Here is an 18,068-nt window from a genome sequence, read left to right on the forward strand (position 1 = left end):
CCGGAAAGGGGGCTATCCTGTGTGCATTTGTCACTACCAGCAAGGCTCTTTTCAGGTAAACAGTTTATAGTTCATAGTCTTGCACGTTGACTTGGACTTGACCACAAAAGATTTGCAAACAGCATCAGTGACTGATGATCTTACATCTTATGATTTAACAGCTGAAGTCTAAATAACCCCCCACGACTGCCATGATGCTGCGTCATGATGCAATGAGTGCTGTGAACACCAGAGGGCAGTCAAAGACCTGAAGGAGGGGCCCTCCGCCTCTCTGCAACATCAAAACAGCGCTTCATGGATCACGTTGTTCTAGCTTCATCCCTTCCTTTATCTAGGAAAAGAATAACCTGTAGATAAGTCACATGACTCCGATATTCACTACTTTTCGTTGATTTGCAGATGTTTTACAAGCTGATATCCAACAATTGCACAATATAAAGTAGAATTCAGTGACTGAATCTAGTGTGCATCATCACCTTTAGTAGAAATTGATGTCTGCTACCCTTCCTACAGCCTTACATGAATACCACAGCCTCTTCTCCACCAGTCCAATACTGTGCATTAGTGTACTCTTTATTACACTACCGCAAACTAACCAATGCAGCCTAGTATCTTCATTAAAGCTTTGACTAACACAAAATTATTATTCAAGTACAGTTTATTTTGCAGGATATTTCACAAAAACAGCAAAATACCAAGTACGGATCCAGTGTGTGATTTAAAAGCTAAACTAAACTGGCGTTTGAAAATAATCTCAGATTTCTTCTCCTGTGCGTTTCACTGCATGTCACTCCAACTTTACATGTGCACCACGAACGCATCACAGGGACGAAACGAAAAAAGGATGTGTTGAGGGTGTAGCGGGTTACTGAGCAAGTAACTCCATGTTTTCACTGGAAACCACACCAGGCAGCAGCACACGGAAAATTACCTCACACGTACATTAACCTGCCTCAGATTTAATGACTGAAGGTGCTGAAGGTTCCGGACCGTTCAAGCCCTGGTTGTGATATCAATGTCACTCAGATTCACTGCACTGCTGAATCGGCATGTCTGAGTGAAACAGAAGGAGGAGGGGGAGGAGGAGGAAAAGGATGAGCGGGGCTGTTGTGACTCATTCAGGTGAAGATGACAAAGCAATTTCTCTCCAATCACAATAGCCGTAGATGCTCTCTTTGTCTTTCTTAATGCATTCTGATTCAGTTCAAGTGGTAAAAAAAAAAAAAAAAAACCAGAGCTAATGGCAAAGCATTTATATAAACAGCAATACTATATATAAAAAAATAGACAAGCATATAAATAATAAGTATCTACTAAGAACATTTTGCTAAGAAATTAAAAACGAAGGAATCAAATGTTTGGGACAAGCTCTGTGATGCAACTGCAGGTTACATTGCAAAATTTAATGATGCATATGATCTGAGAAGAGGCTCTGTCGGTTATGTAACCAGCGCATGGAGCCTCAGCATCTACAAAGGTGTGCCCAGAGCAGCGTGCCAATCAAAATATGCAAACAGAAAGCCGGAGGCTGAGCTGAGCATGAGAGCGAGTCACCAGAAGAAAAGATGGACGAGAGTGGAGGGATGACTAAAGGGGCGGGGTTGCAGCATGACTTGAAAATGCTGCAGCATCCGGCTGCCTCTCCTCCTCCTCTCCCCATCTTTTTACATATTGGCTGTATCCTCCCTCCTGTTCCTCTCAGTCTGAGTGCTGTAGCCCTGCTGTGTGTTCCTCTCTGCCCTCTGTTGGAGCACCAAAGGGAGGAGGAGCCACCAGGAAACAGGCACTTACACATACTCACCCAGACACACACTCTGACATCTCACAGCATCACTTCTGCACGCTCACCGTAAGCACCAGCCAGCCAACCAGCCAGGCCCGTTTGGAGCAGGGGAGCCCAACTGTTTCATCGCCCAACATGGATGTACTGATGAAGGGGTTCTCCATGGCCAAGGAGGGGGTGGTGGCCGCCGCAGAGAAGACCAAAGCTGGCATGGAGGAAGCAGCAGCTAAGACCAAGGAGGGGGTAATGTATGTAGGTATGTAACATATCATGCAGCAAAAAGAGTTTGGAGGGTTGTGGGGGGGAGGTGCACTGATTTTTTGGTGTATATGTGGAATTACTTCATGTACTTTTTGCATCATATGATTTGGGATCCATGTCTGAGACTTGTGAGAGGAACAGAGAGAGGAGGAGGAGGAGGAAGAAGAGAAGAGAAGGCAGGAAGGAGGGGATGGAGTGACTGCTGGTGGGATACTGCTGCAGGACTGGTGCAGGGTGCAGAGGGTGGACAGTGAGAAACAGCGAGGAAAAGACAGTCAGGGTTACAGCTTTGCAGCAGGACAGTGATCAGTGGATAAGTTTGCTTGGGGGGAAAGCAAAAGAAAAGCAAAAGAGAAGACCAAAAGGAGGGAAAGGAGGTCACTGCAGAGTTCTGTGACGCCGCTTCCTCAGGCTTTCATCACCTGACCAGCGTGACTTTAAATCACTGGTCTGTGAAGCAGTTTGGACGGGGATGTCAAGTGATGGACTGAAGTTCCCAGAGTGTCAATTTGTCAGATTATTTTTTTATTAAATTTACAGAATAGAGCTGACCTACATTCATAATTACAAGAAAAAAATATATTTAGAAAAGTGTTATAAAAAAGCATTTAAACACTTAAAAAGAATCATTTGACAGCAATGATGTAAGTGTGAGAGGAAATAAAATTTTAAATGCCCAAGAAAAATGATTAATTTATATTTTACCTCGGGTGCTTTGCACTCCTGCTGTTGTTTCCTGCACTTTAATTATAGCTCAAGCTGCCACTGCGTCACGTTTCAAGGTTACCCCAAGCAGCAGGCTTTTACACCACCTGGGACAGGCCAGAGAGGGTGCAAAAGTAAGGAGAGTGGGTGAGGAACGATCAGAGTGGAGGGCTCCATCGTTGTCTGCTGTCTATCCTGTCAGTGCTCTGTCTGACCATCATGCAGCAGCTTCACAATCTTAATCATAATGATGAAAAAAAAGGGAAAGTCAACGGCACAAGCTGGAGAGGGAGGGGTGAGTTAGGGCAAGGATCATTTGAGCACTGCAGCAAATTGCTCTCTCTCTATCACAACCCCTCCACCCCCCACCCCACCCTCCTTCTCCCGCACGCTCTACCCTCATCGGTTTGTGCTGGACGCAAAAACATTTGCGTGCTTGTGTGAGTTTGTGGCGTCGCAGCATCAGGAATGGCCTCCCAGTGAGTGCTCCTTCCTTCCACCCCCCACAGCTCACAAAACATCCACCCCAGGGAGACATGGAAGAACGGAGGGATGCTGGAAAAAGAGACAGAGAGAGAAAAGAGGGGGGGGAAAGAAGGGAGGGGTGTTATGTCACCAAAAGCTTTGAGCTTGTAGTCTCGTGGCTCGTGGAGGAGAAAGACAGGTGACACATTGGGACGGAGGGCTGAGACTTGCTGGGTAAAGAAACCCTGGATGTTCCAGGAAGTAGCCATGGTCACAAGCTCAAGGAAACAAGAGAATGGGGGTAAAAGTGAAGCAAGAGACAGAGAGGGAACAATGCAGATCATAGGGGGAGGATCAGAAGGGGGAGAGGGGATGTGATCAATGAAGAGTGTCGATGGTTTCACTGTATCCGCCTGCAGCAGAGTGCCTACGTCAGCATGTGGCTGTCAGTACACAGTATCAAGGTTTGCATGCCTGCTTTCCACCACATAGGCCAGACCTGGACAAACACAGCAACATGCTCTGTGATTTTATTTATTTATTTTTTTTTGAAAAAGCTCCTCCCTCAGCTGCACAGCTCCAAAAAGTTTTAACTTTTCATTAAGAGATTTAACTTCTTTTGATTTTATCATTGCCTTTATTTTTGCTTTACAATTTTTTGTTTAAAGAGATTCATATAAAATCAAAAATACACAATCCAAAAATTGTAGGTGTTTATTTTTGCAATAATATAAAAATATTGCAACATATATAGCAATTATTTTAGAAAGAAATCAGCAAGAAATTAGCAATAAGGAATATTAATTTTCTTTTTCATTTCTATGTATATGGTAATACAGCATGTTGTTGTTTATATATAGGTGTGTAAAATTGCATCTTTTTTTAGCTGAGAGCACATAAGGATTCACAGTTAACAGGATTTTTCACCACATCAGGATTGCTGAAGCATAAATCCTCCTCTGGAAAAAAAAAGCTGTATTTCTCTGTGTTTAACGCATCATTTCATAATGGGTAAAAATGCATTCAAATGCTCTAATCCATGCCGTCTTCGTGTACTCAGGCATGCCTCCAATCAGGATTATAATTTATTACAAGGATTATTTCAACAATTGCATTTTTGTTCTTATTCTTGTCATTTGATCAGCGGTGTCCTGTGCATCACCTTCAGCTGGAATCGGCGTTATTACAAAAAGATGTTTATGGTTCACTTGATAAATCATAAAGCAAAGTTTCCTCAGAAGTCATGTATTCTTTCACAGGCATGGCTTGTTTGGTGACAGGCAGATCAGCTCTTCAGCTGAAATAGTCACGGCGTGCAGTGACACTCGGGAGGGGGGCTCCCCCTGTTGACTGAGAAAGAAGCTGTGTCACTGCAGCCTGCGATGAGCTGTACTGCAGTACTGCTCAGTACTCCGCACGTGGCCCATGTACCACGGGGAACGTGCTGAAAGATGGAGGGAAGCAGAAGGTAGCAAGGCTGAGTGCATGTGGGACACTGTAAATGGCAGCAGCTGCATCTATGTGCCTATAAAAAACAGAGTACAGTCAGTTTACTCATCTGCAGATGTAGCCTTCCTTTCCTTCATTAGTTCCTTTTTACCTTCCTCTCACTGTTTCTACTGTTCTTATCTTTTAGCTCGGATACTTCCCTCCTGTCATCCCTAACGTTGGCAGATTACATAACCACAATTTAATCTGCTGGGATCATACTGTAATGAGCACAGGGCTGGAAAGCAGGAAGGCATGCACAGAGACGTGCTGCTGTTGCAGCCCATTCACAGGATGACTTCCAATTAAAAAAATGTTTCCAAGTGAAATGAGCTTTTTTAGAGCTAGTGGTAAAGATAACAGAGTCTTTAAACAGTCCAGACTTTATTAAGAAACATTTAAAAAGGTAAAACCCTTTGAGAATGCAGGAAAGCACAAAACACAGCAGTCAGACTGACAAAACTGTGAGTAAAAGTAGGTCTGTGAGTGTATTTTTAGAAACAGTAATGGATCACGCCGAGCTGAGACTCTTGGGAATGTTATGTCAGAGTTTAAAGGGGCAACAGCAGCTGAGAAATGTCCAAAAATACATAAGCAATATCTGCTGTCAACATTTTATGATATTTCTCTGACAACATTTAATGCACTGGTGTATTAAATGTGCTACTATTAGGCTATTAATAATGTAACTCTCATTTCTCTTATTACTACATTATTCATTAATACAAATCTATTATATAGTTTATGTTTCATCTGACTGTTTCGCTTACTGAGGAAAGAAACCATAGACAGGACAAGCAGGGCGTGTGAAATGTGTCTCTTTATTTTACAGGAAACATGCATGAGTCATGTACATGAATGTGAGTCTGTTTTTCCTTTTTGGTCTGCAGGGAGTAAGACAAAGGAGGGAGTGGTGTCATCAGTAAACACAGGTAAGAAAAGCTGCATGTTTGAGCCACTATTAAGATCATATAAACATAGAAACAGAAACCTCTGATGGGAGAATGCAGAGGTTTATTGTCTGAATATGAAGTGATTGCTGTTCCAAAGAGTTCGTTATGATCCCTTCTCTTATTACAAAACCAACATCTAAATATATTCACTGAATTCATGGCTACACCTTTAAGCACTGTGCTGAAACACTCTGGTACTTAGAAAAAGGAGCTCTTAGTCACACTTGAATGGTATAGAGTCCCAGATGGTTACAAGGGTATGTTTTATAACATAGGTAGGTGGGATGGTTAACCATCAGTTAATCTTCAGTGTTGAAGTTTTTTTTCTCTAGTAAAACAAAAAACTAAATAAATAAATAAAGTTTGAAAATATTTCTGTTAAAGCACAGATGCCACCTACTGTATGTGTCACTCAATTTGATTTTGCAACACACAGGTGCGGATGTTGTTGTTGATGATGATAATGATGATGATAACCTTTTATTTTGAACAGATAAAGGCTTAAATGCTCTTTAGATGTTTGATTTTAAGGGTAACATCTGATTTCTCAAATTACTTCTTTTTCTATCTAGAAATTTAAGATATGAAAAGCATAAATATTGAATTTTGGTATAAATCAAATAAGAGCAGTATGTACAAATAAACTGTTCATTGTATACATGTTTAGAGGTACAATCATCAGAAATGTGTTTCAGGACTTATCAGACGTCCTCTTCCAGGTGACTCAAATGTGGTTCATTGCTTGTTACTAAAATAATACTATGGCCAAGTAGAAATAAGAAAAATCCTGATTTTGTTCTAATCCATACAGATAATAACAGAGCTGCATAAAGCTTTAACAGTCATATAGAAAAAATAAATAAGATATTCACTGAAAGATTTTAATGTTTAGTGGTGTTATTTTAAATAATGACATAACAGTTGTGCTAAAGGATCTGGAGACTTCACTTTGTCCTCCACTGAGCAGGCTGATGTTGTTTGCTCTGGGCGCTCTTAGTACAGCGTCATTTGTGGTGAAAGACAAACTTGAGATTTCGAGATGTTTTTAAACTTTGCTTTTTATAAATAAAATAAAACTGAATAACACTATTTTGCTGGTTTAGCAAATTATATATGTCAAAAGGCTCTTCTGTGATTTCTAATGAGGCCAATGTATCAACTTAGTTTCAGGGGTGTCTCCATAGGGGGGGCCATGAGGTGGCACTGCCCAAGCCTACTCCACACTAAAGTTAGGGTCACTGTGGTATACTGTTCATGCCCAACACTCTTAGATGAAAGCATCAATAGGATTATAGCATAAATACTACTGGAAAGTACATTCACATCACTCAAGTGACATACAGGCTTATCCTTTAAGTACTTCTTTGTTATGATACCATCTACTTCTACTCTGCAGTACTTTAGATGAAAATATTGTACTTTTTAATGCATAAAATTCACTTTGGTGCTGTTGGTAATTATTCTTTGGCAGATTGTGAAATAAAAAGCTACGTTATGTGATAAAATGTATTTTATTGTATAGCTTACAACACACATTAATAAATCATTAATGAATCATGAACTATTTTCAATTCACAATGTAGAATGAGTACTTTTACTTTAGGTACTTTAATTGATAAAACCTTTGTACTCTTAGGTTACTTTACTAGGGTTGTGAATTTTACTTGAGAAAAAGGTGTAAATATTTATTTACAGTTCTACTTGGCAGGTAATACACCTGTATGAGGGCAAATGGTTACACATTAAACTGAATATGTTGCTACACTGCATACCACCTTTCCTGATCAAATGTTCTGATTTCCTGTCCTATCCCCATCTGATCTTTTCAAAGTCCTGGAAAGAGCTTTGCACAGATTTTCACATCGAGGTGAAAATCAGGACTGTGTGTGTTTTCTCACAGTGCAGTTTACACACTAACCCTCTTTCGCTCTCCACGTCTCAGTGGCCAACAGGACCGTGGATCAGGCCAACATCGTCGGAGAAACAGCGGTTGCAGGAGCCAACGAGGTGGCGCAGGCGGGTGTGGAGGGAGTCGAGAACGTTGCTGCATCAACCGGGCTGGTCAACCAGGTTAGTTACCATGGTTACTGTGGGTTGCACCAACACTCTTCATAGGTTTGACTCATTAGCATCTTTGCAGCTCTAGAAGGGAACCAAAGTTCTCCTGCAGTAAAAATGCTGAAAACTTCATTTTTAAAAAGGGATCAGGGATTGATTGAGCTGAACAAAGTGTCAGGTGCACATTTAAGTTAAATTGTGCCTGAAACTGATCTTTAATGCTAGTTTGAAGTTGAACACTAGATGGAGCTATTTCCCCTGAACTCACATCAGACAGCTGCAGGACACCAAAGAAATCAGATTTCTTTACTGCAGCACTCTGTTGAGAAACTTTAATTACATTTATTTGCTCTAAGTAAATTAAGTTAAGTTAAGTTAACTTAATATTTACAGATTCAATTATTATTTATGTCATCACTGTGTTGTTTACTTGTTTTTAAGCAAAGTAATAATAAAATATATATAACTGTGACACATTTGCAATAAACTTGTATTACAACTTGTAGAAGAAAATTTTGAATTACCACTCTAATGTCATTTGGAGCTCTTGGAACTGATCGTCCTCCTTCTGCTCTTATACGTTGAACTCTCTGTCAGATGTTAGATGTTCTTACATTTAACATTTGTGTCTTTTCTGCATGTCTTTATTGTCGTCTGTTTTGTGTGCCATTTCTTTTGTTATAATTTTGTGCCAGTGCTTTTTTTTCTTGTGCTTTGTTGTTGTGTTACTGTTCTCACATTTTGTTGTTTGTGCTGTTTGTGTCTCATTTTTGTTTCCCTGATAGGAGGAGCCTGTATACGAGGTGCCAGTTGGACAGAACATTGTGGGGTCATAGGTCATAAAGAAATTGGGAGGGTTAGGAAAGCAGAGGGGGGGGGGGGGGATACTGTGCATGTTGCTAACAGTCTGTTAGGTGTACACAATCTTTAGAATCCCTTTTGTATTGGATTGCGTGAACGTTAGTTAATAGTATACAACAAACTCAGTGAGCTCCAGGAGGAAAGGGAAGAAACTGATGCTTCTGTAAGGCTTCCTGAATTTATTCCTGCATCATTTGAGGCTTCATCCTTCCAGGAAAAATCTAAGTTGTAATACAACATAAAAAATAACTTTGTGACTTCTTCCTCTGAATATGTGAGACATTTTCCTCTCATGCTCACTAAGTTGCGTACTTTAGGCTCCAGTGATACTAAAATTCATTTCTAACCGTGTAGCTTGTCTATGCAACATTAAGCCACATCTACAGAACATCAGACAAGGCAGTGAATATTCTTATGGCATGCATATAAACTGCTTCCCTGTAAGGCCTGTGCATCAGCAGCCTGTAGGCAAAAGTGTTCCTCTGACATCTTAGAAAGCTATAATTAATTAACTGACTCTCCCCTTCCTGAAAAATCTTGTGCATGATGATAAGAGCTCTTTCAATGGCACTGCATGCTTTTTGGAAATATTGTAACTGCTTTATTGAATTAGAGATGCCATCAGTTCATTCTTTGATCCTTGCAGAAATATTCACGCCACCTCTCTCGTGTTTATAATAAATCCACATTAACGTCTTCTCCTCCCACAGGGAGAATATGGAGGAATGCAGCAGGGCGGGGAAGGAGGAGACGTAAGATAAAACTATTTGTTTTATTTTATGTATTTTATTAAAAACACATACACCTAAAGATGCCCTTGTTATACAACACATTTTTCTTTCCACTTTCCAGTTTTCATGATCTCGATGAGACTCAATGGCTAGTTTTATATCTTCTTTTTTTCCAACATGATGTTAGTTTTATCCCAGTTAGAGTCAAACAGACAATAAAGCACTGTATGCTTTAAGGTGGGCCTCCATTGTGATTTACACAATGGAGCTGGTAGTGTTGAGAATAGATGAGCTATAGAAGTTAGACAAAGCAGATTTCAGGCTTCTAGATTTCAAAACAAAACTGTACAACTTACAGATTAATTACTATATACAGGTTTTTACTGTAAATATCTCCAGGTTTTGAGACACATAAAATTATTTTAAAATGTATTTTCAGTTCTTAAAATACATGGATAGGCAGATCAGTTGGAATCCATTCTCAGTTTAAATGCACTAGAGTAAGTTTCAGTGTCACGTTGCATATCCTAAACTATCAAGGATCAAGCTGCTACTGTACGTCAGTTTAGTAATTTAGTAAAGATCAAACATCCAACCACCAGTCTGCAAAATTCAAGGTTTAAATAAACCCAAACCGGATTAGCAGAAAAAGGGAAGCATGCAAGTTTATAATGACAGCAAAACACTGAAAGCAGGTGACACATTTAGAAAGGAAGTTGTTTGGTGATGCTGTGAACAAATCAGCGATTTCACAGATATGTTGAGGAGTTCTAGCTGCCTTTTTCAAGTAAGGGGTCACAAGACTGGAAACACTTGAAGCCGCTGGTTTCATGTTTAAGTATGAATGCAAAAATCATTTCCATCTAAAATATGATTGCATGGAAATTTTAGGAAGCAAAAAAACAAATACCTCCAAAACTACTCTCAGCTATACTAAACTTTATTTGAGGAATGCTGATTTATGATTTTTAACACACGTTTCATGTTTTCTACTCTTATACAAATAGAAAAAGGTCTTTCTTTGTTATTATTTGTGTTTTTATGTTTTTCTTCTTTCCTTCCTTCCAGGGATACTAGTCATCTTCAGGCCCTCCCGTGCTCTCCAGCTGCCCCTCGCCTCCCCCTTTGCCTCGCTGTACCAGACTCCAGATGTTCAACATATTTTTTTGTGACTTTACGGAACCAAAATCAACTAATACAGACTCTTCCGGATGCTGCACCTCCACCCCTCTCTCTCCGCTCAGTCTCGTCACTCCCCGGTGCCTCCCCCTGTGGTCCTCACCGCCATCTTTCCTCCCCTCTAATTTTACGCAGCCTGAAGCTTTCGTACCCCCGCCTCATCTGTGTGTTAGTGGTGTCCTGATATGATCCTGGTGTTGTTGCTCTGCCACATGAACCCATAGTAAAATCTCACACGCAAACACACACGTTCACAAAAACAAAAAAGAAACACACCAACAATCGGCACACACATGAAACACTCACATACAGTACATGCCGTTACGGCACTGACTCGCACTTTGGGCGAATGAGTCACAGTTGGGGGGAAATACGATTCTGGGTGTGAACAATAACACAGTGTGCGACTGAGGCAAGACATGAGAGGGTGGACGAGCTGCAGTCAGTGCGTCTGTGTACCAGTGTTAGCTCGTGTATGTGTGTGCATGTGTAGCTGCTGCTGTATAGAACAAATCTCCAGAGGCTTGTGCAGGAAAATGTGCTTTGATGACGTTGAAGTTACCTGTGAAGTAGTTAGAGTAGACTGCATGAACAGATGTGTAGAATGACTCGTAACGTGTTGTTAAATCTAGAGTAGCAGCTGTTCTGTGTTGCTTTAAATGGCTTAGTGTGTGTTTCTACTCAGCGTTTAGGGTTAATACAGTGGAAGCGATAGACAATATTCATCTGTCAGAGCAGCAGCTTGAAATGTGTTCATGTGATGCATGAGAAAGCAAAGGCAACATTTTAAAAGAAACTCCTATAACATTTAAATATTTGAGGTGTGAGAAAGCAGACTTAATGAGAAAAAGCTCTTATTACTTTTAATTACTTAATTAAGGATTTAGGTTTAATAAGATTTGACTGAGAGGGAAGTTTCCCTGAAAAAATAATAATAATAATAATTTTAGATTAAAATTCAAGAAATGTCCTTTTTCCAAAGCAGTTCAGCACTCAGCAATATCCATTGTAACAATGAGTTCATATGTGAACAACTTTTAGCACTAAAGAACCTGACTGGCATTGTTTCAGAAACACAGAACTTTATTTAAAATTGATTATCTGCAGAAAATTCAGTAACTTCAAAATAAAGCTACATACAGAGAAAAAAATAACTAGAATTGGCACCTTGCGGTTATATTTATCCCTCACTTATAGTGTTTCACTACAACTAAAAAAGACCTTTTGTCAAGTATCACACCTTCATTATGTAATTCTGCTTCACATTTGTGTGAAACTTTGATAGAATTAGAAAATGAGTTATTTAGTTAATGCCAGAAACAAGTTTTGTATGGTGATTGTGAATTTTACCTTTGACTCTTAAATGAGCTGCATCATTGCTTGACTTAAAGTGAATGATTGTGCCAAATTAAAAGAAATTTCCTCCAGGTAGGCCCGAGTTGGAAGACATCACAAAAGCCTGACACGTAACTTCTTCAAGGGTAATTCTCATAAAGAAATCTGCGCTGAATAGTGTGAAAATGTTCAAAATAACTATTCAAGGAGAAAACAAGATCACTTCTTGCTATTGTGTAGTTGCTTTTTAGTCTCTGTAACACTGTTTGGCAAAACATCGAGAGAAACAAGCAGATGGGACATTTGTCAGTTGTTTGGATTGCAGTTGAAAATAATAATTCTTATTAATTCATCTTTAAAAGAGCATAATGAAGGTTTGGGTTTAAAAATGAGATCAGCTTTATGTGTAGTTCTGTGCACAGCTTGAATTTTGGGATATGTAGTAGCTTTTAGGGTAGTTTTTATTTCACACAATCTGAAGCTGGCTGTTGTGAAGCTCCCGCCCCTCAAGTGTCTCAACCAATCAGATCATTTCTTTCTGCTGTCACTCAGTGTTGTGACACCTTTCACAGCTTGCCTGCCCAGCTAAACTGTGTCTATATGTACTGTATGTGAGAGTGGACATGTGTGTGTACTAACACAGAACGGATTCAGCCAGCAAAATGTGTGTGTGTGTGTGTTTGTGTCTGGACCTGGTTTGTGTGTTCTTACTTTGAGGCCAATGGAAACTGATGACTGCATGTTGCCTTATCAAGCAATTTCACATTCCCACACACACACACGTGTACATCACAGTACACAACACACTCTAAAAAACACACACAACCACGAATCCCTCCACAAACACACAAACACGGTTCACACACCAAGTTTAAGTTGGCATCAAAGCAGACTCGCTGATTTTATAAACAGTACCAATGAAATTAAAAAGGTTTTGTTGAAATCCAGCTACGGTGTCAAGTTTTGTTTGAAGAATTTATATACGTGTGTGTGTACACATATATATATATATATATATATATATATATATATATTTCTTATTTTTGGTCATACTGCTGGACTGACCATTGGATGGTGATTTTTCTTCTTTGTAGGCCTATGTTTTTTGTTGTTGTTGTTGTTGTTTCGTTTGTAATGTTATAAATAATGAAAGGTAGTGGATTGGCCACTTGGTCATGATCGACCCTGGGCTGGACCAATTACAGCCGAGGAGATTGGATGCACCCTCCCGCTTGCTTGGGCAACAGCTCTGAAAGCAACCTTATCACAGACAAACAGAAGAAAATGGTATTGAGGTGAAAAGAAACGCGATTTGTCCCGTACTTCAGCTAGAACGAAAAAAGACACAAAGCTGGAGTTATTCTGTGTATTTACGCTGTCAGCTGCCTACTTCAGTCATGAAACAAATCAATGATCAGCTTTTCTGTCGCAAGTCCCGTCTCTCTTGTTTGCTTATTGCCCACTTTGCACCAGAAAGAGAAAACCAGCGGATGTCGCGCTAAACAACAGCAACACGTTTAAGCTTGATAAGCTGTTGTTAGAATTTATTTAATATTACTTTCTAGTATCAGCTGATGTTTGCTGGAGCCACAGCTGTCTTTGTTTTATGTTTTATTTTAGATGCCTGCTCATTGTTTTGACTATACCCTAAAGGAACAACAGATGTGGAAAGGAAACGATTCAAACTGAAACTATGAAAATCCAGACGTTTTCGTTTTGGAGACTGCTACAGAGCTGTTATAGAAAAGTAAAATCTCATCATCAGATGGAATACAAAAGCCAAACTAAATCATAATACTGTTTCTTTGAGGTAGCCTTGTGCTATTTTGTATGACTTAATGACTTATAGTGACTGATACTAATCCCTATCCTAAAAATGAAATAAAGGATTTAACATCCAGCTTCCATACACTTGGATTAACATAAAGTATATCATACTGTATGTTATTGGCTAATAGTTAATCATGCATCATTTTAATCATATATAATTACAGTGTGATATAAACCTAATCAATGTCATGAATGAGAAAGTACTTAAATATGAGCTGATAGAATAAGGAAGTGCAGTAGAGTGCTGTTTAGACATATTGTGTAATACAGGAAAGCACTGAATGTTCCAATAGGACGGAAAGTGTGAGTGTCTGTGTGTGAGTGTCTCTGTGTGTGTCAAACTGTACTAACAAAAAACAGCCTGAAAATCTGGAGACACTCCAGAGTCTCCGGAAATACTACACAAGACGCTGATTTACCATCATCACCGTGTACCCCTGTGTGGGCACCACATTCCTGCCTTTTTCTATCACTTTTTGAGATCTGAAAATCTGAAAAGAAGACGGACGTTGTACACCCAGAGAACAGAAGATGTTTGGAAGGATTTATATCTGAGCTGCCACGCCTTAGGAGAGCAGCGGAGACAATTTACTTATTGCTGTTCAAGGATTAAAGGGTAAAATGAAAACTTGTCCATGAGAGTCGATATATTTAAGAAGCTTTTAATAGTTTAAAACATTTATTAAAAAAGCTGTTGATTACTTCATAAATACTTTTTCATCCTCAGCTTAAGAACACAATCAATCCATTTTAGACTTACAGGAACTCGGAGTCTGAACCAACTAGTGCAAGAGCTGTGTAAGGAAAATACACCTTTTCACCTGGAAGTTGACTAAAACTCCATTTACAACAAACAAGAAACATTGAAGGTAAATGTATATCACCACATCACATCTACAAGTGCTGAATTTGATATATAATTTATCAATGGAACATTAAATTGAGTAAAAAAAATAATTCTTTATTGTTTTATAGATGCCTGCTCGTAGTTTTGACTACCCTAAAGGAATGGAGGATGAGGAAAAGAAAATATTCAAACATAAAACTCTGATGAAAAACCCAGAGATTCTCTATGAAGACACATATCAAACTGGTATAAGATGCAACCTCATTTTCTTCACCCACTCTGGAGCAGACTACAGGGCTGCAATAGAAGATGCGTACCCTCAATCCAAGGATATTCAAATGGCCAACAAACTGAAACTTGAGCTCTCTGATGGAGGCACTGTGTCCATATTTCCCAGTGGAAAGATTTTAATTCAAGGTAAAGAAGAAAACCTTGATGCATTTGAGAAAATGTTTAAGAAAATTAAACAAGATGTAGACACAAGAAAAGAAGAACAGATGATGAAAACATTACAGCAAATGAAAGTTGAACAATCGGATTCTGAAACAGAAGAACGAGACAAAGAGAAACAGTCTAAATAAAATGTGATACAAATAAGAAAAAGCAGGAAACAGCAAAACAATATGGGCATTTGAACTGTTAATAAGTGAATATTAAAGTTTTTGTTCTGTGTGTTTAAAAATTACTAGATATTTTAGCCTGATTTTCAATACTTTTATAATCTTTATTCTCTTCTAAATTCTGCTGTTCATTAGATATATTATTGTTTTACAATGATGCCAGGAAAAAGTAAGTACATTATATTATATATTACAAATATGAATCTCTTTCAGTCTGTAGGTTTGAAGAATTATAGTTTTGTACCCACTGAGGTCCGTCTCATATCTGAAGGTCAGTTTTCCACAGAGATGAATGAGATTTAATCTTCAGCCACTCAAATTAAGATGTCACAACATCAGCATTCAGGTACATGTCCTGCAGATCAGTTAGGTTAAGATAAAACATGGGATATTATTTTATATTTTATTGATTTTGCTTTGCCTTTGCTAAGTTATATAAATAAAATATCATGCATACAAAAGTCTAACCTGTGGACATTCCCTTTGTTTAAAACTTTTAAATAAGTATTACATCTATTAATAGCTCTTACCAGTTCTTCTAGCTACTAACTGGTTGAGCCAAATGACACTGCTCAAACATGAATCTATAGGTCTATATACAGTGGCAGTGGCTAAAGCCAGGGCAACAATGGAATGGTTTAAAACAAAACATATCCATGTGTTAGAATGGCCCAGTCAAAGTCCAGATCTAAATCCAATTGAGAATCTGTGGCAAGATCTGAAAACTGCTGTTGACAAACGCTGTCCATCTAATCTGACTGAGCTGGAGCTGTTTTGCAAAGAAGAATGGGCAAAGATTTCAGTCTGTAGATGTGCAAAGCTGGTAGAGACATAGCAGCTGTAATTGCAGCAAAAGGTGGTTCTACAAAGTATTGACTCAGGGGGCTGAATAATTACGCACACCCCACTTTTCAGTTATTTATTTGTAAAAAATGTTTGGAATCATGTATGATTTTCGTTCCACTTCTCACGTGTACACCACTTTGTATTGGTCTTTCACCTGGAATTCCAATAAAATTGATTCATGTTTGTGGCTGTAATGTGACAAAATGTGGGAAAGTTCAAGGAGGCCGAATACTTTTGCAAGCCACTGTAGATCATTTGGTTTGAAGGAGTTTATAGACATAGTGCGGACCATGGTGAGCCATTTATGTGAAGGTGAGCCCAGCCTCGTTGTCGACCTTGAAGACCTTCTCGATGGCATTCACATAGGCAGCTTTCCGCAGGTCCAGACCGAGGTTGTACTTGCTCGCTGTGCGCATGATTTGCTACAAAAGAAGATGATGACACAGGTTATACATGCTACACCGCCAAGTTCAAGTTCAAAAAGAAAATCTACATTGTTTTAACTTCCAGCGAAAAATTTCAAAAGTCTTTTCAGTGAGTTTTTGCTTGGCGGGTAACAGCAGCGCTCTAAAAGTATATGGAAAGGCATAAATATTTAATTTAAGTATAAATCAAATAAAGATATACAGATACAGATAAAAACAACGTTTTGATAAACTGTTCATACAATACATGTTTAGAAGTACCATAACACAATCATCAGAAATGTCATGGCTGCACATGCATTTAATCTGTTATTAGACTCAAGTGGCATCTCTCAAAATATAAAAGAACCCACCCACCTCTTGAATCGCACTCTGGTTCTTTAACTTCTTAACGCCTAGTGTATCATATTTGATACATAGAGGGGGGTTTTTTGCCAGTTTTGGGGATTTCAACATCATCAGTGTGAATTTTTTCCCCCTGAAAAACCTAAATAAATTGCGCAATAAATTTTTAAGCAATTAAAAAAAACAGATAAGCAAATATAATTCAAATTAAATGTCATATATTGAAATTGAAATGTGATTTATTTTTTAAACAATTACAAAAAATTAAACAAAAAAAGGTTATATTAACAATATTTTTAAAAAGGGAGAATGGAGAGGAATGGCTTATTTGAAGAGTTTCAGTCAGGTTTCAGAGCTCATCACAGCACAGAAACAGCTTTAGTGAAGGTTACAAATGATCTTCTTATGGCCTCTAACAGTGGACTCATCTCTGTGTTTGTCCTGCTAGACCTCAGTGCAGCGTTCAATGCTGTTGACCATAATATCCTATTAAAGCGATTAGAGCATGCTGTAAGTATTACAGGTACTGTGCTGCAGTGGTTTGTATGATATGAAAATGCTGAAAGCTTCATTTTTAAAAGGCCTATTTAAAGCATAAATAAATAAATCACAGATTGATTAAGCTGAAGTATCAGGTACACATTTAAGTTAAATTGTGCCTGAAACTGATCTTTAATGCCTAGTTTGAACACTAGATGGAGCCGCTTCCCCTGAACGGGACACCAAAGAAATTTCTTTTCTGCAACACTCCATTAAGAAACCTTAAACAGATTTATCTGCTCTTAATAAATTAAGTTCATTGTGACTCAGTCTGCTAATGAGATTTCTAACTTATATGTTAATAGATTTATTTATTTTTTATCTAAGAAAAAAATAGCAAAAAAAAAAAAAAACTTGTACAGGATATCAAACGATCCCAACCTGTGAGGATTTTTCTGTATTTCAAGTTTTTTACAGCCTAAACATAATTCAAACTTTAAAAAAAAACTACTATTTACAGATTTAGTTATTATGTCAGAACTGTGTGAAATGATTGATCACTTCCTTTCTTTTCAAGTAAAGCGAAAATAATATATATATATATAATTGTGACACATTTGCAAAAAGAATTCAAAAAAAATTTGAATTACGATCCTCATGTCATTTGGAGCTCTTGGAACTGATCAGCGTCCTTCTGCTCTTATATGTTGAACGCTCTGTCAGATTGTAGATGTTCTAACATTTAACATTTGTGTGTCTTTTCTGCATGTCTTTATTGTCGTCTGTTTTGCATGCCATTTTTTCGTTATACTTTTGTGCCAGGCAGTGAATATACTTATGGCTTGCATCTAAACTG

At 38.5% G+C, this 18,068-nt stretch overlaps 1 protein-coding gene and 1 long non-coding RNA gene across 3 annotated transcripts; both read left to right on the plus strand.

Annotated features, from left to right (window-relative positions):
* Positions 1 to 1,648: 1,648 nt before the first annotated feature.
* On the plus strand, positions 1,649 to 12,766 carry sncgb (synuclein, gamma b (breast cancer-specific protein 1)). Of its 2 annotated transcripts, XM_019362473.2 has the most exons (6): positions 1,649 to 2,039; positions 5,593 to 5,634; positions 7,598 to 7,725; positions 8,499 to 8,516; positions 9,285 to 9,326; positions 10,374 to 12,766. In XM_019362473.2, the coding sequence occupies exons 1-6, from the start codon at positions 1,919 to 1,921 to the stop codon at positions 10,380 to 10,382; spliced, it is 360 nt and encodes a 119-aa protein (XP_019218018.1). In that variant the 5' UTR covers positions 1,649 to 1,918; the 3' UTR covers positions 10,383 to 12,766. The 2 variants fall into 2 exon arrangements, with proteins under 2 accessions (XP_019218018.1, XP_019218019.1); XM_019362474.2 differs by lacking the exon at positions 8,499 to 8,516 and having other exon boundaries at positions 1,660 to 2,039.
* Positions 12,767 to 13,955: 1,189 nt separating this feature from the next.
* LOC109203215 (uncharacterized) lies at positions 13,956 to 15,181 on the plus strand. The gene is made up of 3 exons (XR_002063137.2): positions 13,956 to 14,265; positions 14,377 to 14,518; positions 14,625 to 15,181. It is a non-coding gene; the product is annotated as an uncharacterized LOC109203215 (long non-coding RNA).
* The last annotated feature ends 2,887 nt before the right edge of the window (positions 15,182 to 18,068 follow it).

This window comes from Oreochromis niloticus, linkage group LG8 (assembly GCF_001858045.2).
Source record: "Oreochromis niloticus isolate F11D_XX linkage group LG8, O_niloticus_UMD_NMBU, whole genome shotgun sequence".
Classification (NCBI taxonomy): Eukaryota; Metazoa; Chordata; class Actinopteri; order Cichliformes; family Cichlidae; genus Oreochromis; species Oreochromis niloticus.